The sequence below is a fragment of the Clytia hemisphaerica genome, unplaced genomic scaffold (assembly GCF_902728285.1).
Source record: "Clytia hemisphaerica strain Z4C2 unplaced genomic scaffold, Clytia hemisphaerica genome assembly, whole genome shotgun sequence".
Classification (NCBI taxonomy): domain Eukaryota; kingdom Metazoa; phylum Cnidaria; class Hydrozoa; order Leptothecata; family Clytiidae; genus Clytia; species Clytia hemisphaerica.
This window is the reverse complement of record NW_027103425.1, coordinates 446,281-467,826: the sequence shown is the minus strand read 5'-3', so window position 1 is coordinate 467,826 and position 21,546 is coordinate 446,281. Positions and strand designations below refer to the sequence as shown.

At 36.3% G+C, this 21,546-nt stretch overlaps 1 protein-coding gene and 1 non-coding gene across 2 annotated transcripts; one reads left to right on the top strand and one right to left on the bottom strand.

Moving 5' to 3' along the window:
* Positions 1-79: 79 nt before the first annotated feature.
* LOC136797915 (intraflagellar transport protein 56-like) lies at positions 80-15,731 on the bottom strand. Its single transcript, XM_067054500.1, has 20 exons — positions 15,668-15,731; positions 15,429-15,563; positions 14,985-15,077; positions 14,414-14,528; positions 13,972-14,021; positions 13,679-13,741; positions 13,043-13,125; positions 12,590-12,659; positions 11,857-11,894; positions 11,304-11,367; positions 9,805-9,879; positions 8,800-8,880; positions 6,651-6,672; positions 6,186-6,295; positions 5,506-5,569; positions 4,769-4,941; positions 3,773-3,842; positions 3,343-3,449; positions 1,447-1,580; positions 80-892 (listed from the first exon to the last, which is right to left on the bottom strand). The coding sequence occupies exons 1-20, from the start codon at positions 15,668-15,670 to the stop codon at positions 778-780; spliced, it is 1,665 nt and encodes a 554-aa protein (XP_066910601.1). The 5' UTR covers positions 15,671-15,731; the 3' UTR covers positions 80-777.
* Trnaa-ggc (transfer RNA alanine (anticodon GGC)) lies at positions 3,153-3,225 on the top strand. Its single transcript has one exon. It is a non-coding gene; the product is annotated as a tRNA-Ala (tRNA).
* Positions 15,732-21,546: the final 5,815 nt, after the last annotated feature.

Genomic DNA, 21,546 nt, shown 5'->3' with positions numbered 1-21,546 from the left:
GAAAATATTCGTCACTTGTCTAAAATTTCGTCACTTTTCCCCGACGAAGTTTTCCCCGATAAGGTATCCAAGAAGATTGCATCCTTTACAAAAAGGGTATGACATTCATGAATTAGATAATTTATCAGCCATCTCACGCAGGCCCCGTGAATCCCCTGGCAAACTCAACTAACATATTGATATTTTAGCCTGATGTGAAAAACCTTTCAATATTAATCCCCATGAAATACCATTGTGAAAAATACACATTTTTGCGACTGAATGAACTTAAACGAAAGGATTTAAGATGTAGATACCTAATTTTATTACATCCATAAGCTAATATTGAAAATATCACCACACCGGTGAGGGGCAGGGGGTTGTGCCAATGATATAAATAATAAATAAAAAATTACTTTGAAGGAAAATTGGCAATCCACATAAGATGTGTAGATCTTTAGAAACATACAGTACACTAGATCAACCCAAGAACATGAAGTGACTGACCTAGTGTTGAAAATCCTGGTCAGATTTTGTGAAAAAGTGAAAAAATCTTTCTCTCTAATTCGATCTTCATGTGACAGTATTTCTTCAAATTAGATTCGAGTAATCGAATTATAGAGTGCGTTTTACACTACTTTCTAGCGGCGGGGACAAAGATTTCACTTCGAATTACAGAGATATTCGAATTAGAGAGATTTCACTGTATTTGCAAGTCTGAACGTCCGACCGGAACACACTCGAACCTCAAGTCTCCTAGTGCTCGTGTTTGGTTGACAGGTGTATCGATTATGGGTATCAAGCTACGGGTACTCTGTTATCTTTGGCCCATTTCTTCATTGTACGAATAATGTATTCTACTTGAGGATTTGCAGTGTTTCGAAGAAGTTGTAAAACATCGCGTAATGTTTCCCTGTTGAAATGGAGTAAAAGAAATGATTAGGTCAAAATATCATAACAACGCCTCATGTAAATGGAGCGATGGCCAAGTGGTCAAAGGCGTCAGCGTCTCAAACCAGGGATTCGCGGTTCGAATCCCCGCTCCTTCCAATGTTCCGTTAAGTTCATAGATAGCCAAGCCGGCTGACCGTGGACCCCGTGAAAATAATCGAAGGACTGTCTAAAAGTCCTAGATTACTGGGATATCCACGTAAAATATCGATTCTATCTATCTACACAAAATCTGTATACAATATTGCAACACTGTACCAGATTTATGTACCAGATGGGAGGAATATTGAACTTTTAGTTCAGAACATCCCAAAGAAAAACGAAACCATACACAATATCCTACGGTAGCAAACATTTTTCATCTTGTGCCTTTTTAAATGGGTCTCACCAAAGGCAGTAATAAATCAACTTCTGAAACGCATTCCAAACTGGGCAGTTATTTAAGCACATGAGAATACGACGTTTCTACGAATAAGTTGACACCATTTGAAAGAAATCCAAAGAAATCTTTGTTACCTTGGTTCGTGACCAGCAATGATCATTTGGAAGATTCCAACACATGCACCACGCTTCCCCTCCCAATATTCAGGGTTCGGGTCCAGTCTCTCCAAAACATCAAATGCTTTTGCTGCGTAATAAAACTGACCCATCTAAAAGAGAGATAGGTCAAAGCAATAGTTAATTAACTTAAGTTAAGTTACCTAATAGACATACTTAATGATAAGGTTTCACCATGAACCCAAATACCTTATCGGCCAAAACTTAGTCGGCCTTAATTCTAGTCGGCCTTAATTATTAGTCGGTCCTAATTTTAGTCACCTCGTCAAGATTTAGTCACTAAGGGCCGACTAATAATTAAGTTTTGGCCATTTCTAAATTTTTAGTCGGCCCTAATTATTTGGGTCAAGCTGGAGTTTTTACAAGTTCTTTGATGACTCTGTTAAATGTTGAGACAAACGATTGTATTACTTTTTCTAAAGAACGCGTCATCCCTATTGTTTAAAAATAACCAACCAGTTAAGCATCTTGTGCAAATTCCAAGGCATCTCAATTATTTTAGTCACCAAGCTAAAATTTAGTCACTTAGGGCCGACCAAGTTTTGGCCGATAAGGTAGCTTAAAAACAACAAACGCGCTCTCAGTGTAAAATGTTGACTTATTTAAATTGAGTTATGCACAGTGATTGTTGTCCTGAATAGGGCCTGTGCGATTCAGAGCAAATAAAAGATATTCTAAACCAGCTTCTGTCATAGATATCTGCAGCTGTAGATTTGAATGCGGCCCAAGATTGTCATACTGTACTTTAAGATACAGTTGAGTCTCTCCAATTCGATCTTGAAGGGACGAAAAACTTTAATCGAATTAGAGAAAGATTCAAATCACAGACAGCAATTTAAACCACTTCCCAGCTGAGAGGACCAATATTTGAGAGATTCGAATTAGAGAGATTTGACTGTATACTTTAAAATGAGATTCAAAAGACCATAGTTTCTGAATACAAATAATGAATCTACGGATCCTGCACTAATGTACTTCCCAGTTTTCTCAAAGGTAACGAATCAAGTGGGAATTCATTACCTATAAGTAATACGCACTTGATTTCACACAGTGACTGTTGATGGACTAGCTGTCCGAAATCGGGGCTCCGTTGGGCTAATGCCTCTCCCCAAAGTACACAGCTTAACAGTCCTCTCCGTTGGGCTAATGCCTCTCCCCAATGTACACAGCTTAACAGTCCTCTCCGTTGGGCTAATGCCTCTCCCCAATGTACACAGCTTAACAGTCCTCTCCCGTTGGGCTAATGCCTCTCCCCAATGTACACAGCTTAACAGTCCTCTCCGTTGGGCTAATGCCTCTCCCCAATGTACACAGCTTAACAGTCCTCTCCGTTGGGCTAATGCCTCTCCCCAATGTACACAGCTTAACAGTCCTCTCCGTTGGGCTAATGCCTCTCCCCAATGTACACATCTTAACAGTCCTCTCCGTTGGGCTAATGCCTCTCCCCAATGTACACAGCTTAACAGTCCTCTCCGTTGGGCTAATGCCTCTCCCCAATGTACACAGCTTAACAGCTCTCTCAAAGTTAGCGGGTTGGTTGGAGATTGGACACTGACTGTGTCTCAGTTCGTAGCAATTCCATTGATTCGTAGGATTCAGGTACCGGATGGTGAACATTGAGCATGTCGCTCCCCTCGTCTACTACGAACTAGTGTAATAGCAACGAACCGATAGCACAGTTGGGAGAGCAATCGCCCGGCAAGCGAGAGGTCGTGGGTTCAATTCCCACTCGATTCGTTACCTTTGAGAAAACTGGGAAGTACATTAGTGCAGGATCCATAGATTCATTACCTATAGGTAATACGCACTTGATTTCACACAGTGAATACAAATGATCCGAGATTTGAATATTACCTTATAGCAATCATTAGCGATGAGTTGTAGTAGACTGAACGATTCCGACGATGTCTCCATTTTCAAATAAAGTTCCCAGGCTAGTCGCGCTTTCCGGTTCATTATATCTGCAAAGAAATTTCGAGCTCAAAAGCTTTATAAGTTGTGAAACAAGTGAGCCAAACTTTAAGTTTGCTTTTCCTATTGGCAATGTAAGAAGAACTTTATAAAAATGCATACAATTTTTTAAATAATCGTGAATAATTTATTAATTTACGACACAGTTAGCAATGTTAACTCCCATATCACCCAGTGTATTACCCAGCGCTTCTTGATTCAGATTACCATCAAAATAAAACATTGCACCATTTCCTAGCCTTGGAGGGCATAAGCACTCATCTTTGCCAAAATTCCCCTCCCGGGCTCCAAATAATGAAAGAGCAAAACTTACAGCACCGAGCAATCCAACTAATGTAAATGTAATCGTTTTTGATCTTCTCATTTTGAATCAACAAAAAAACCTGAAAATACAAAAGGTTCAGTTGACTCTCTATAATAATTCGGTCTTTAAAAGAACAACAATTTTCTGCGAATTAGTAGAAAAAGATAGAACAATAGGCAAGTGATCTAAACCAAGGGTTCCCCAGTTCGAATACCCCCTCCTTTCAATTTTCTGTTCAGCTTTATTGGGCTTTTCCAGAAAAATTTCTTTCCCCCTACTGTTGAGGATATTGAACCTTTCGAAGTATCGAACCCCTTAGATATCCTGCTTTATTAGTAAAGACTCCCTGTATATCCACTTTAAAAACTATGCTCAACCCCCTGGATATCCTCTCTTATAAAGATGCTTACCCCTGGATATCGTATTTTTTACTTGAAAAGACACTTTACCCCCTGGATATCCGCTCCCTTGTAGATATTTAACCCCCTGGATATCCACTTTTGGACAAAAATCGTTAACCCCCTAGATATCCGATATCCCAAAGACTATGGGTTAGAGCTCCTCGAAGTTTCACACTCTTGTCAATGTGACCTTTTGCGCTGCTAATAGCCCTAGTTCCAGGTTCTTGGGAAGAACCAGGCTTAGGATCAGTGGTCATCACAAAGCAAAGTTTTTCTTCTGAGATGGAAAATTGACCCAACACAACAAATCAGCCCAGAATTTCAATATTTTGAATATTTTACTAAATTCTAAGGCGGAAAAGTCAATTTTTATACTTTGCAGCGAGACTAAAAAACTGAATACTGCTAGAATGTATGTGGTTTTAGTACCAAAACTATCTTCACGAAATGCACTATGGCAATGTCTTTTGACACACCCAATAGCTGATTGGTTGTAAGTGACGTAAAATCAGTAAATACGTCACTTTCAACCAATCAGCCGTTGGGTCCGTAGAAGATATTGCAATGGTGCATATCATAAATTGACAATCGACAGAACAGATACCTCTTCAGCTTCCTTGAAGTTTCCATTAGCAGCTTTGGCTTGCCCGTAATTGAAATTGAACGAATCATCGTTATAAAAGTAACTTTTGATGGAATTGAAATAGATTAACACATCTTCGAATTGCTTAAGTAGGAAGAAACACGATGCCATACATTGTCGACCATGGATTGTATCTGAAAGATAGAAATTTATTTAGAGAAAAATGGTCCAAAAACCTTGAGGAACAAATATCATTTGCCCTTGCCGTGTTACAGTTTGGTGTTTCAATAGAGAACAAACAGCTAACTTGAAATGGGCTTTTCCAGAAATAGCCCGTGCCCCCCCCCTGTTGAGGATATCGGATATCCAGGGGGTTAACGATTTTTGTTCAAAAGTAGATATCCAGGGGGTTAAATATCTAGAAGGGAGCAGATATCCAGGGGGTAAAGTGTCTTTTCAAGTAGAAAATACGATATCCAGGGGTATCTTTATAAGAGAGGATAACAAAGGGGATTGAACATATTTTTAAGAGCGGATATCCAGGGGGTCTTTACTAATAAAGTAGGATATCCAGGGGGCTCGATACTTCCAAAACTCAATCTTCTCAACAGTGGGGGTAAAAAATTTTTCTGGAAAAGCCCAATTTTGCACGAAGTTTGTCAGGAAAAGATTTTTGTTGACGTGAATTTCATAACTTTCTTTTTTGAAATTTTTTGCAACTCTTGTTACAGAAAATATCAAAAGTTGATAAAACGTACCACATTCACTGGCAGATCCACCAACCAATTGGAAATATTGTTGAGCTATCTTCAAATGTTCACGCTATGGAAATAAATAAGAGAAGCAACAGGGTGAAATATATCTGCATCTTCTATCATATCTTAGTTCATGATAGGGTAATTTGCCCTCGCACCTAAAGCTGGACAAAGGAAAAGTATCATGTTGATCTTCTTAAAGAATGACAAACATGAAAATCAATCACCGAAGAGTTTCGGAAAAGTGTACAAGAATCATTTATGAATTATAAGGATTTTATAAGATCTTTATTGCTTCTCTTTCAATGTATATATAGTCTAAGGAGGCGCAGTCAAATTTTTAATTAAATTGGCAAAAAAAGTGAGGGGGGCTGTCTGTTTATAGTCCTCGATAGATTTTAGGGTATTCTTCTTTCGGGTGTTTCTTTGAAAAGTGTAGAAAAAAATTTAAATGATTTTCTCCTTTAGAAAATCAAAACTAGCCATTCATGAAATATTCAATGCATGGAGACAAGCTGGAGTTTTTACAAGCTCTTATTTGATTTGGTTGGTCGTTAAGATGTAATAAAAGAATCTTATTAATTTTTTTAAAGAACGCGTCATCTCTATCACTTTTAATGACCAATTAGTGAAGTATCTTGTAAAAAACTCCAGCTCATCCCAATGCATGACAGCCAACTTACCGAGCCCTGGTCTTGACCAAGAACAGCATTGACAACTCCTTTCAAGATGTATTCATTTGGTGAAGTTGGTTCGACGTCTTTGATTAAATTGAAAGCTTCCTTAATATCATCTGTTGGTGAAAAAAAAATAAAATTTTTTAATTAGTTGGTGGGACAGTATTTATCCTTTTTTTCTTTGATATTTCAGTTTTGAAGGAGAAACTGGCAATTTCGATGCCAAGCACGTCATGCGGTCACAAAATATGAATTTTAGTTTATTTTACCCTTTTTTGATACCTACAACGTCAAAGGATACGACGAATTGGGTGAACCACAGAAGTCCAGAGACCAAAAAGCTGCTATTTTATTGGTAGACAGGTACATGAAAAAAACTCTTCTTTGAATCCAAAATTCATTATCTTTTCGTTATATTATGAATGTGATAAACAACCAAACTTTCTAACTGATCATTAAACGTTGACTAACCTTGCCTTAGATAATACACAACCTGAAAGTAAAAAGAAAAACATCAATCATTTATAAAATGAATTTATTCAACGAACTTAAGTTATGTTTTTCACATCAAATTGACTTTTCAAGGGCCATTGAAAAGCCCCGGCACCAGATAACTGAGCTATCCGTTCCCCTATTGGGAATAGTTCTATTTATACCGAGACGATTAATTTGTCTGAGACGAGCAATTTAGAAAATGAGCATTATGGAGGAGTGTACTTTCCATTCATGTTTCAATAAATAGGATCTCCTAATATCAAAAGATTTGTTTTTCAAGATCGACATCCCTGAAAGTCTGGCTTGAGAATAAAGACCCATTGGATATCCTCGCTCGCCTATCTGCTTAACCCCCCTGTACAACTTCTCTTGTAATACGCTACGCCTCGATGCCCAATATCCAACAGGTGAAACAGACTACTTTAAGGGCAGAAAGTTTCGCGAAGTCAAAAAGTCGCGAAATTTAGCGAATTTAAGTTTCGCGAATTATGGTTTTAGCCGAAATTTCACAGATAGAACTTTCGCGAATTCATATAAAATTTACCTTTTTTGGTAACAAAAACTCAAAGTATTTGAGTTAAAACCCTTAACCCTATTAGCCCCAAGCTTTTTTGACTTTTGTATCCCCAGGGGGGGGGGGGGGTAGAATCTACCACCCTCGATTATTTTCGATCTAGAAGAGCTATGGCCATGAAATTTGGTACAGATGTTCTCCATCATGATACAATTTTCCAGGAAGAAAAAAAAAATTGATGACGTCATTCAAAAACTGATGACATCATCACAAAATTTCCACCTGACGGAAAAAAGCCAAAGTATATGGTTTACAAAAATGTCTATTACAGTCGAACCAATAAAGATATTTCGATTCTGTTTGAAGATTCTGAAAGGTAAAAGACTGTTCTTTAACATAAATGCCGGTTTTGCAATTTCCATGAAAATTTTTTCTTAAAATCTATGCTGAAGATGAGTAAAATTTTCAAAATTTGATGACGTCATAAATTATGACGTCATCATTTTCAAAAATTTTCTTTAAATTTTTTAAATTTGTATTATTATCCATATAGCGGTCATTAAGTAAGCTATTAAAGGTTCGATCTGCGGGCGGTATTGAAAGGTTTTGTGACTCAAATTGTCATACCCGCGCTGAGGAAACTAAAGCGCCAGGCTTCAGAGGGCTGAAATATCATTTACCGCCCGGGTATAGGGCAATAACGTCATTTGCGGCCCGCTTGGAATTGGATTGAAGTCGTTGCATTGAAGCGAAGTGACTAAAATAACGTCAGAAAAAAACACTTTTTGGTCATTTGCGGCCCGCTCACAAGGTGCTAAAAATTTGTTGAAGACATTGCATTGAAGCGAAAAGACTTGGTTGACGCTAGAAAAAAATGTTGTTTGAATGTCCGATATGAATAATAATAGTAATAGCGTTAAGTTTTCGTTCGTTGTTGTCATTAATTCTGCCCTTGCAGTTTGAATATTAGCCCTCTAGTGTCATTTGCGCCCTCCGCTTCGCGTCGGGCCCAAATGACACCATCGGGCGAATAATCAAACTACGCGGGCAGAAAATAACAACAACGACCTCAAACTGAACGCTATTGTTATATTATCAATGCCTATCACGTGTCAAAATTTGAAAATGATTGAGTAAATAGTTTAGAAGTTATCAGCACTTTAAAATTTTGAGTTTTAAGGATTTTTGCTGGGTTTTATGTCATGTTTCACAATAAAGTCATAAAACCTGATCTGGACAACCTATGACCCTAAAATTTTGTACAAGTACTTTTAATAAGATTTTATTAAAAGTCAGAAAGTTTCAAGTCGTTTGAAAAATTTTTCTCCGAGATATAAACAAAAGAACTCCAGCGTGGTAGATTCTACCCCCCCCTGGGGCTAATAGGGTTAAAGTATTTCTAGGAAAGGTCAATCATGGAATTTGTACTTTTCATTCTATCAGAAGTCTGCGATTCTGGTCACTGATAAGACGTAAGACGAGTAACAATTAAAACATGCAAAAAAACTCCGTCACGGAATAATAGTGATCTTGCTAAAAACCAAAGGTTTCAAAAGAATTGTTCATTTTCCGTGATTATGCACAGAAGAAGTACTTCAGAAAGATAATTACCAAATTAAGTCTTGCTTCTGGTAGAACATCCAAAATAGGGGGTAATACTTGGAGGGCTCCTTCCCCATTTCGGAAAACAACCTACAAAAAAAAAGTATATTTATAGGCAAAAATAAAAAAATGTAGTGTTTCCGGAATCCGGGTGAAGGAAAAAGGTCTTATGCAGCCGGCCGTAAAATTTTTTTTGTTGCTTTTTTTGATAACTTAAGATCATTGAAATAGAATATTGAAGATAACTTTTATGTACAAACAATATGAAGTAAGCCCCGGATATAATGTATCAACTACTAACAAAGTCTGCAGCCGGGTCAGAAAATTATATTTCTTCACCCGGCCGGTTTCCGGAAACACTATATTTTTTTTATTTTCGCCTTATTTAACTGAAGGTTTGGCTTTCGACACTCCACTGATTTATTCAGTAAGATCTATGTCCAGTTTTAAGTAAAAAAAGTTGAAGCGATGAAGTTCCTGCCCCAAAGTAAATCTCTTCTACTTTTCAAGGGTAAAATGGTAGGAAACTAACTAAAAAACTCTTATTCATTTTTTTTTAAAAAGGGCGAGGATAGGGGAGGAGGTAGGTCATAATTTGTTGTTCTCATACACGTTTTTTTTATTCGAAGGTTTAAAATTCTTGAAGCCTGCCGATGTACATTCTTAGATTTTTTTAGTTTTAAACGTGAAAATGTTCTTATTGCATTGGATGTTTTATTGTCCACGAAGCCTTAAAATGATGTTAACTTGCTCTTTATATTTTGGCCAATGAAGTCTTTATGCTCCTATATAGTTTATTCTTATATTGAAACGTGAATGCTATTAAAGGCGCTGGCTTACATTCAAAAGAGCCTGGAATGAAGGGAAACCATTAAAAAGGATTGCTTTAAAATGATACTGAAGTTTCAAGAAGGACCAAAAGGGATATGAAAAAAATATATTAAAAGAGTCTTAAAGAGATTTTCTGCAAAAAAGAATGACGAGTAAACCCAAAAATAAACACAAATTTCTTACCAAGTTATGTTTGATGAGATCCTTAGCGTAATCGAATGAAGATGTTGTGATTTCCTGTAATGCTTTCAGTTCAGCCTGAAGTACAATGAAAGAACGAAAATTCTAAAGGTTTATATGGGAAATTATCGTCATCTACTGCTTCCTTAGGTTGATTAAGATCAAGACTACTTAATCGGGGGAAAAATGTCGGGGGAAAGTGACGAAAATTTTGAAGGGGTGACGAAATTTTTCCCCGACGAATTTTTTCCCGATATTTTATCACCCGACCAAAACTTTTACACGATTTTTTTATCCCCGACCAAAACTTTTACCCGATTTTTTAAACCCCAACAAAAATTTTTTGCACCTTTATTAACCGAAATTAGTGCTTTAAACGTCGAATTACAAGAACTTTTTTCGAGCTAGTGAAGGAAACCATTTCATCTGGACAATTTAGTTGGGTGAAAGTGACTAAATTGTAAATTTCGTCGGGGAAAAGTGACGAATTTGAAATTTTGGTCGGGGGAAAGTGACAAAAATGCCTCTAGGTGACGAAATTTTTCCCCGACGAAAAAAAAAACCCGACTAAATAAAACTCCGACTAAATAAAACTCCTACATTTTTTCCCCGATAAGGTATATATGTCGGGGTAACACAACCTACCATTAAAACAAGAGATACTTTACTATAATATTGTCAACCGGTTTGTTTTTTTGACGAGCTTATGGTTTATTGCTCTTTACTCAATCTCAGGCAACATTTCTTAGTTCAGCCCTCTCTGATTGGTCATTTTTTAAATTAAATTCGGTTAGAAGAAGTACTTCATGTAGGCAATAGACATAAAAAATATTTTGTTTCTTAGTCACAATCCATTTTATAGCTGATCCAGCTGGCCGTAGACATAGTGAAAACAATTGAAAAACTGTCTACAAGTCCTAGATTATTGGGCTATCCACATTATTGACTCTAGGATGAAGTCGAATACAACTTCAAAGTTCCAGAGTTGGGTTCACAGTACAAAATAAAATCAAGACAAAATCTATTTTTGGCATTATGGGTAGATCGAGTTATTTAGCAAACCTAGAGTCGATGTTTTTATGTGGATAACCCAGTAATCTAGGACTTTATAGGCAGTATTTTGATAGTTTTCACAGAGCCCACGGCCAGCCGGCTTAGCTATCTAAGAACTGAAAGGAACATTGAACACCGAGTGGGGAGCGAACCCCTTGTATGGATTTGAACAGTGAAACCCCATGTTTAAGGCGCTGATAACTTTGATTCTTAAGTTTTAGTTTAGCCCACCTTTTGCCCTACCTATTCTAACTGTGAATTAAAGTGGGCATAAAGTGGGCTGTCTAAAGTCAATGCATTGCTCTCTTTTGACGTCAATGCAATGACTTCTTTCAATCTTTTCCAAGCAAATGTTTTAATTACCAACTTTGTGCCCTCTTTCTGTCTAGTCTAACAATAAAAATAGGCTGGACAGAAAGTCGGCCGTCTAAACTAGAGCTAAACCTTACCTCGGCAGCCTTTCCGTTATACAATTTGAAGTGATTACATGCTTTGAGGTTAATCGCAATGGCGCTGTATGTGAAAAAGTGGAAAATAGGTAAAAATCGTTAATGAAAATTACAAAATAAGTTGATAGAATGGGTTCATTTTAAGCTTCAAAATAGAATTCAATATCACAATGACAAGGTAGCATTAATAATAATTTAGAGGGCAAAATTCAGAAAGATTTGGCAATTTGCATTATGCTTTTGAATCCAAATTAAAATAATTTTGTGAGATGGACGTATGGTTAAAGTTTTCAATTCACCTACAACAACTCCTTTAGAAACTTGCTTGGTTTACTAGTCACTCTAAAAAAGCTACATACAAAACAGCAATTCTATTTCCGAATGAGTGCAAGCAATATTAAATAAAAGGGAACTGCAAGATTTCAACAGCTCCAAATATTATTTTACAGAGAGAAAACTCCTTTTATAATAGAGTACATTGTAAAGTACGATCTGCAAGCGTTATTGTCAAAAAAAATTGTTTTTCAATAAATTGATTCAGTATGATTCTTACCTATCAGGGTAGCTTTGGAGATAAACAGACAAGACCTCCTATAAAGAAAAAAAAAACAGAAAACAGAAATTAAAGTAAGCCATAAATCTGAGGAGGTACATGTACCTGATAAGGTATTTTCATGGCATTTTCTAAAATGGTTAGTGATTATAAATTGATCTTTAACTGCTTTTTTAACCGGATTTACTTCCCTTCACAACTATCTTGACAAAAGCTTGCAAAGGTAATGATTTTTTCACATTTGACACTTCGTCAGTAGAAACAAAATTTCAAACAGGAAATTAAAACACAAAGTGAACATAATAACCCCAAAGTAAAAAAAAAGTATATCAGTATATATTAATTTTCCCGTGGAATTTTTTGCAAACTGAGAATCTAAAAATTTCCCAGGGCTTGAAATAACGGTCGGACATTGGACATTGTCCGACCCAAATAGCTTCATGTCCGACCCAAAAATATTAATTTTCAAGCTAAAGCATCCCTGATCGGACATTATGTCCGACCCACTTGGAATCGTTATTTCGAGGCTTGATTTCCGCGTGTAAAAGTTTGCGAATGAGCCTATTATTTTTTCTCCTAATTTCCTTCATTTTCCAGAGTTATGGTGAGCATTTGGAATTTAAATTTTTGTTGGGGACTTATTTTCACAAAAACAGTCAAAATTTGCCTTAATCGCGAGAATAAATGTAGCAAAATCCACTTAAATCCACTTAAAACAGATCTTGAGAAATACCTGTGATACATCAAAATAGTCCAATTTGTAGTAGCATAAAGCCACATATACGTTCAAAGCAGCATACTCTCTAAAAGATGAGATTAAAAATGGTCATTGAAGTTATGACCCAAATGACTATTACTTTCCGAGACATATTACTACATTTTACTAAGATAATATAGTATTTAAGCTATTTAATTCATTCTATTCATGATATGCACCACTGCAATGACTTCACAAAATTATGCAACTTTTCTGTTTTTGTTCCACCCAATACATCACTTCTTCTATTGTTTAAAAGTTCTCAGAAGACTCTCCAGTGGTGCATATCATGGATATATTGCATATCAATTTTAGGGAACAGGGCAATTCTTTCCCATAGCTTATCTTATGACGACATCCATGTTATTAAAAAAAATTATTTGAATATCTAAAAAAATTCTATATGTTGAAAATTATTGATATTGTTACCTGTTATCAAGCAGAATCCTTTTGTAGATATCGATGGATTCTTGAAAATGACTCCGTAGGTAATGGATTGATGCCAAACTCAACTAAAATCCAAAGACGAAGTATTATTAATAAGTATTAGATGATTTCATCAGAGTGCTTGATGATCGAGATTAGAGCTTCATAATGTAGCTAACTTGAAGTAATATCATAATTCTTGCACACAAAAGTTAAAAATCTCAAGCAGAGCTTGCATATTTAGTTTTTTCAGTCAACATAAAATCTAAAATTAAACCAGACAGTTTTCTGAAAACTGTTCACATTTTCTGTCATTCTTTGAGACATTTCATTAAATTAAAAAACAAAAATGTCATGTGTTGTAAGTGTTGTAAAACTAGTAGTAAAGAAAATCATAAACTGTTGTCTTTTAATTTGTAAGTGAATTAAAACCTTGAAGCAGCCAAATATGGTTTTCTGCAAGTCTTTTGATATCTCTGTTCCAATCGAGTCTTGCTTACATTTTATATCAATTTCTAAAATTTGATATTTACTCCTCTTTGCAAATTAATGAAAATCCAATAAAAATCTAGTGAACTCTATTGCATCCTGGCAAATTTAAAACAATATCTTAAAAAGGAATCCCAAAATTACTCTAACCTGATCTTCTACTACATCTTGAAGTTTGGAATGAAATCCCATCAATTTGGATTCATCATTGAACTAAAAACAACAAAGAATGAAGTACATAATAAAAAACATTAAACATGGCAAGCTAAATTCTAGAAAAGCTCCTTTCCGTCAGAGACAGAAAATTTCTGTTTTTCACAAGAAAGGTTGTTTTTGACATGATTTTTCATAATAATTTAGGAAGCACATTTTCCAGTCACCTGGCACTAAAAAGGCATGAAAATGAAATGTATGGATACTATGTACTTTAAAAGAAAAATCACCTTATGGGAAAGATGAAAAAGAAGACGGTTGGACAGCTTGGAATTCTTTGCTAAAAGAAAAGAAAATTTGGTATAGGTAAGCCTTAGAACAACTTTGAACAAATGAAACTTGAATGACTTCAAGTGGCTTCATACCATTACCACAAAATCCTCTACATCCTTTATGTTAGCTACATGACTATTGTGTGCATTCCTCTAAACTCCTCCCTGTGAAACAATAATAAAGCCGTTCTCCTCAGAAATTCAACTGATGCATAAATATGGGTGTTTTGTTTGATGAGATAAAGATCACTTTTACTGATATATTTTGATAAAAATTTGTAAAAAAGTTTTGGTTTAATGTTAAAATTTTGGTTTCCAACTTTCAAATTAGATGGAGCTAGTTAGATTGACTTTCCCACATGAATACTTTTAGCTTTCAAATTTATAAAAGTAAACCAACCCTTATCCAGTGATTCCTGTGAATCTTGGTACATGCCCATCATAAAATAACAACACGCAAGATTCTGAAAGATATCTTGATGGAAATTCTCTTTCTTCATTAGGTTATGGTATTCCTGTAAAGAAATTTAATGGGTGTATCAACAGTGTGATTGGCTTAAAAAGAGGTATATATTGTACAGGGTATCTTATTTAAATATTAAAGTAATCTATTTGAAAACTTGGAAATGTTATTGCATTGGGCTTTTCCAGAAAAAACCTACATAAAGGGTCAGTGGTAGATAAATTGTCCAGAGTCATTGAAAAATTCGTGAAAACTGCCATGCTGATGGCTAGTGTCTGAGGGATTATTTGATGTTTGTCTAGTGGCAAAAAAACAAAAATAATATATCCTCTTCATCCGATTGTACAGCCTTTTTTGGAAGAGCCCATTGATGGTGAAACTGAACAGTAGCAGCTTTGCATTCATTAGTCAATAGGCAAATAATGATCAACAAAATTATTATCAACTGAATTGAAAAGGAGATTGGTGCGAAACATTTAAAGGTTAAGAAAATGTAGAATAACATTACATCCATGGATTTCTTAAAGTCTCCCAGATGAAATGCACAATATGCAATCCAAAGTGCTATCTCTTCACTATTTTTGCCAGCATTTCTTGTGAACTATAAAACAAAAGATGGCAACATATTTGATACTTCAAAGAATCATTGCTTGCCCTCATACACAACTTATATTTTTATATATTTCCTAGTTCAAATGTATATGTCTTGTTAACCCTAACTTTTCTTAGTTGGAAAACAACCTACAGTTTAATTTAAAATCTATCAAGCACTAGATCAGACAATCTAGTTGCATTCTGAAAACAGAACTTTAGCACGTTTTGTCTGGCTTTGCTGCAACTTTGGCCATTTCAATTGAAAGACGAAAAAAGTTTGGTTTTTCGAGCTAAAACAAAAGAGCTCCATTTTGGGAATTTGACTAGACTATTTTTCAAAGAAGATTCAGAAAGATACCTCTAATAGAGTTATAGCTCCTGTATAGTCTCTAGCTTGTAAAAAGTCCTCAAGTTTTGGGAGTTTCTTCTTTTTTTTTGTTTCCTTCTGTGGAGCAGCACCAGGCCCTAAAGCCGGTTTAGCACGTTGGAGCATCTGAAATAATTGAAAAAGGAATATACAGTTTAATTGCACTGCAACCTTTGTAGGTAAAAAAGGTTCAACTAAGGAAATGAAGCCAGTTACATAGTCATACATACCATTTTGGCAGCAAATGTATATCCAGTTAAGTCTAAGATCCCATTTCAATTGTGTTTTTTATCTAAAATGAACAATTGCATAATTACCTTAATCCCAATATAAGACTTCACCAAGCAATTAAAAGTACCTGAAAATCAGACTGGCCTTGGTATGGTATTACAAGTGGTCTAGTAGAGGCCAAATTTTTGTTTTAGATTGGCCTTTAGCCCTTCTAGAAGTTGTTTTCAAATGGTCCTGCAAACGGTCCAAAGAGCAATGTCTACGAGCAACCAGATACGATCGCTCCTGACCGCTAGTTAGTGTATGTTAGTAACGATTACATAAAAAATTGTTTTAAAAAGAGAGTTGATCGATTAATTGATCTGGAACTAGATGCTTAAAGTGGCCGCTAAATTAGCAAGACTCGTAGCGTGACCTTTTGGTATATTTTTACCCTCAAAAGACTGTCTGAAGACCGATCAGATTTCCAGGTATTTAAAATTGCTTGGGGAGTCACTAATTTCTGTTCACATTTTATTAACCCGTCAAGTATCTCCCTATTTTTTACTAGGTGAAGCATCTTGGGCGTACTGCCATCGTAAAATATTTTTCGTGAAAATTTACTGTATTCTAACGCTAACATAATCTAGATAGGAAACAAATATTAAATTTGACTCTTTTTTCTCACATTTCAAAATTTTACAATTAAAAGAACTATTTACAAATTATTTTCTTTAACGGGTGTTGAATTGATATTGACATATATAATAATGTCATAATCAATGCCGTGCATATTTTGTCAGTTCCAATAAAGTTCTAATTTTTAATTATCGAGAAATCGGGGAAACCGGTTCACCATGAGGATAAAAAACGTACGGAATGAAACCTGATAGAAGGTTTTCAACCAGATTTACTCAGATAAAGCTATAAGAGGTTCATTACTTGTGGATTTTAAAATCTACATAAGCAAAAGCGAAAGTTGTTGTGAAGGAAAGAGTAAACGCAAGACAGAAGGTTTGGTTGTGTTGATCAGGTTTAGGTTATGTTTTCATTCCATCCGAACTAATGTTAAAAAAGACCAAGGAAGCCCTGACTGCCAAGGGATTTGTTGTTTGGTTGCTTCGATTACGTTCGATTGTATTCAATTTATGTTCGATCAGTGCAGTATAGACTTAACTAAGGGATTTAAGAAAAAATAACCCGGTGCTTTTTAATGAAATTATTCAAAAACTATGAGAAATTGCCCAAAATTTGAGCCATAGATGAAAAAAATTGAGCCAAGCCAACCTTGAAAACTAATTTGAAGATCAACATCCAAGGAAAAGATATCTATGGGGGAGACGGAACCCACTTAGATCCGCGCACGGTCCTCCTGGGTTGGTTCCCCCCACTAAAAATCAAAATTTTTCTCTATTCCCCCCTCTTTTATTTCCCCCACCATATTTCAAAATTTTTCGGTTCCCCCCTCTTTTTTGAATTCCCCCAGCTATTTGAAGATTTTGCGGTTCCCCATATGGTTAACATAAAAATGCCTTAAATCAAGTTTGAAATTTTGGAAAGCTTGAAAAAATAGCCTTGAAAGTGCTGGAAAAATGAAATTGTATTGAAAAGTTGGTTTATCCCAAAAGATTTGCTGATTTTATTGCTTAAACAGGTTTTGCAACAAGATCACCTTGAGATCAGTGAAGTTCCCCCAGTCAAAATCTCCTAAATTTATGGTTTTCCCCCCTCTTTATTTTCCCCCAGCAAATTTCAAATTTTTCATTTTCCCCCATACTTTAAAAAAAGGGCCAAAATCAGAATCCCCCCCCCCTTTATAAAGGGGGGGGAGGACACTATGGCACCGCCGAATAGGCTACTTCCCGGAAATTTTGCCGGACCTCAAACACTGACCCATTTACATGTGCGGAATTATTTTCACTTTAGCGTATAAACAAGGCCTTAAAAATTGAAGAGCTGTCTTGGGAATTAAATGACAAAATTTGGTTGGTTGATATTCTGGCTACTGCACGTTAGCAATCGGTCATTTTGTCTCATTTTAAGTTCTCAAGTTTTAATTAATTGTCTTGGGAACTTGAACTTTATTCAGGTAACTCTAATCCTTGTTGTTTCAAAAACATCCTGTAGATGACTGATGTTGTTTTTTTCTGAAAGCTTGATTTCCTAGTGTGACTAACTGTTAAGCGCTTGGCTGTCCACGCTAAAAAGCTCTAACGGAGTGATCCAATTGAATTTAATGGCAAGCAAACTCATCGAACATAATCGTAATCGAACGGAGAATCGAAGATAAATCTAATAATGTAATTGACAATCAATCGAATCTAACCTTACTCGAACGCAATCAAACACAATCGAATATTACCCAGGAATCGGCCGTTCGATTTAGATTAGATTAGGTTTGACAATCGAATCGTAAATATTTGATCGATTATCACGTTCGATTGGTTCGATTTTCAGTCAGGCAAATCCTTGCATTTGCACAGGGTCCGCTACGTTGCATTTGCAACGGGTAGGCACGGGGTGGAAAATTAGAACATTTAAGATTTTGCAATGGTTTTACAATCAATTAACACCATTCTTTTTGTTTAGAATCAATATCAAGAAGATGAATCAAATTCAATAAGATATACCAGGTAAATCCTTCTTTATTGTCTTTGTATTTTGATTTGGAAAACAAGAATCGTTCCTTCTTATGCTGGCGTGAGGCTGTAGCGAAGGAGTTTATCCGCGCGGCCATATTTTCGATTTTCGAATGCGGAACATACGAAACTTAGAATACGGGTATTGTGAGATAACGGTGTTTCAGAATCCCGATCCCGCCACTCCATACTTATTTTTAGTTCTCCAGTGGTCAAGATAGGATGAATTACAACAATTCTTCTCTTGCCGTTTCTTCTTTTTCTTTTTTATTTCAGTTTTCATTTTTTATGGGAACACAATTGCGATCATATCCAGGTGAGACCTGTATTTTCCACATTTTCCAACGTTGTAATATCATATATTTTGATACACATTCATTGGCGAGGGCGAGAATATGATGGAAACCCTCGGGAGAATACCCTCGTGTCAGAGATCCGGTGGAGCCCCCCGCCCCACTAGAAAACTTAGCCAAAAATCGTCTGGACACTACGATTTAATAAAAATTTTCATCCACACTGAAGGAAAGAGCTCCACCGGAGCGGCACTGAGACAGTGGTGTATGTGCGTGAGAGAATGAAACAGAACAGTCTATATTCTATTAATTTGATTGTAATGATCAATGGCCTCATTTTTATTTTTGGCCACTTTTTTTAATGTTGTATTTATTTTGTAACGTATATTATTTTATAAATTGTTAACTTTAATAAAAAAGGTGGTTCTTATTTTCTTCTTCACGACTCTCGAGCAACACGCTCTCCCTGAACAGCTCATAATGGTAACAATCGGTAACATTGATGGTGGCACTCTAAATAAAGAATGAAAATTGAAGTTATGACTGTGGAAGATCCGTGGTGCGGTAAACTTGAAACTAGACAAAGTGATTGTCGCTCAAAAGTCTGTGGATAAACTGCCGAAGTTACGGTAACAAGTAACGCACACTAATTGATGGGAAGCACAAAAATCATTCTAAAGTCTACCGTAAGTTGGTCTAATGTCGACATCCGTCTTCTAATTTCGACATCCTTCTTTATAGATAGGAATAATAAGAAGGTCGAAATCACTGATAGACTAAAGATTTTTCCTCTCATCGCGCTAATCAAAGTCAATCAGCGATTCCGACCTTCCTTACTTTCTATTGTTCCTATCTATCTCTAAAGAAGGGTGTCGAAATTAGAAGACGGATGTCGACATTAGACCAAGTTACGGTAATGTTTGGGAAGAAAATATGGATAAGGCCGTTCGCATCATAAAGGAAGCCGGTAAGGGCAGGTTCCGTATGCAAATTTTTCGAGTAGCGAAATCGCGCGATCTAGACGCGGGCGTTTAGAAATACTCAAATTTACCAAAAATATTTTGCTTGATTAAAAAAGATTGAATGGGTGGAATCTTTTTTCAATGGACACAATTCTTTATTAACGAATGAAGAATCTCGTAAAGAAAAAATGAAAGCCCCGACGTTCATCTTCATTTCCCCCCTTTGTCACTTTAAAGTTGAAATTGACGTTTTTGCCTGACGCGTTCTAGCTCATTTGCACAGGGTCGGGAAAACCCGTTGCAAATGCACACAGGACCGCCCTGCCGACGCACCGGACTGTCTGGTGTATTTGTCCGGTGGCAGAAAGTATCCTTTCGCTACACCGGACGCAATAAGTCCGGCGTCAGTCCGATGTTGCATACGGGGAATTCTGGCCGCCGGACATTTATGTTTTGATTGTCCGGTGGAAAAAAGTATCCTTCTTCGACACCGGACAACCGACTTCCTTTAGTCCGGTTTAGAGATGGTCCGGTGGTAAAAAAATTCTCATTTTACACCGGACTTTCGCGTGTCCGCTGTTCGTTAAGTCCGGTGCGTCGACAGGGTCCTATGCACACCCCGTGCAAACGCAAGCGCAAGCAAGGATTTGCCTGACTAATTTTTGTTTGATTTTGTTCGAAGTTGTTCGATTGACACCGTCGTCTTGTGATGTTTCTGGATTTGAAAAAAAATGTCAACAACCTTTAATTTACCCCCCCCCCCCCACTAACGTCATGACGTTTTTCTAACCTAAAATCGATTTATGAGTGACACCCCTACTAAACCTCCTTTGAATTACCAAAATAGAGAAATAGAAAATGATTGCACCTATTAGAGGGGGGTACCCAGTGCACGAACGGCAAACTTATTTTTCACTTTTTTCGCTTACTTTTAGTTTTTACATAAATCCTTTTTGACCATCTTGTAGACAAGGTTGAAGTCCTTCTTTCAATTTGTTATCACTTTGTTTGAAAGCTTCTTCTTGGAATAATAAGTCCTTAAAGACAGTGCAACACAATGTAGACAGCGCGGCTGCAACTTCTTGTCTGCTTTTTTTCTTCCCGTCGTCAAAACAAAGGCGTAAATTTTCGAATTTTCGAACGTTCACTACAATGACTTCTGTTTATTTTTGGAAATAGCATTGGAATGTTATCTATTTTTTTTTGGCGCGAATTTCGTTCGCCCTTTGGTTCCTTACTGTTGGACGATGGTGGCAATCATACACTGGTTGATTATGATATCAAAGAAACCTTTAAAGGCGATGGTTTTTGGTTTTAAGCTAAGCTATACATTCATCTATATGCTACGGAAGTCAATATAGTTGTTCTGCAAAGTATCTTTTTTTTTTCTGCTATTGTATCGGAAACAGGCAATATTGTCATATTTCTTCAAAAAGTCTATTTTTATGGGTACCTCTACAAGATCTTGAGTTATAGGAATTCTAATCGACCTTTAGTTGTAATTTTTGGAGAGATTGCAAGGAATAGTTTGAGGATTCTGCTGCACAAAGGAAGTTTTATAGAAGTTTGTTTTTGGTTGTTTTTTTCAAGTTCAAAGACGCTCGTTCGTGCACTGGGGCCGTTCGTGCACTGGTGATATGACTCTATACCTAGTCTAGACTGATAAAGTTAGAAAAAATGCTAAAATAAAAGAGATATCTCTTGAAAATAACACCATCCCTCAATATAGATCAGTAGTTTGTGTGTTAGTGGGAAAACGTGATGACCAAAAGAAGTTTTGCTGTGATTTTTTTTCAATTTTTAAAGCCGTTTTGTTGGTTACAGCGAAGTAAACAATCAGCCATTTTGGAATCGTCTACCGTAATAATCGCATAAAATTTTTACAGAGCTTACTTTTCTTTCGTAAATGAGTTCGCTTGTTGGCTTCAGCTGCAGAAGGAAATCTGTCAGCGCGATAAGACTTCAAAGAAACTACTGCTGGAAGTAGGCTAGTAAAATTCCAAAG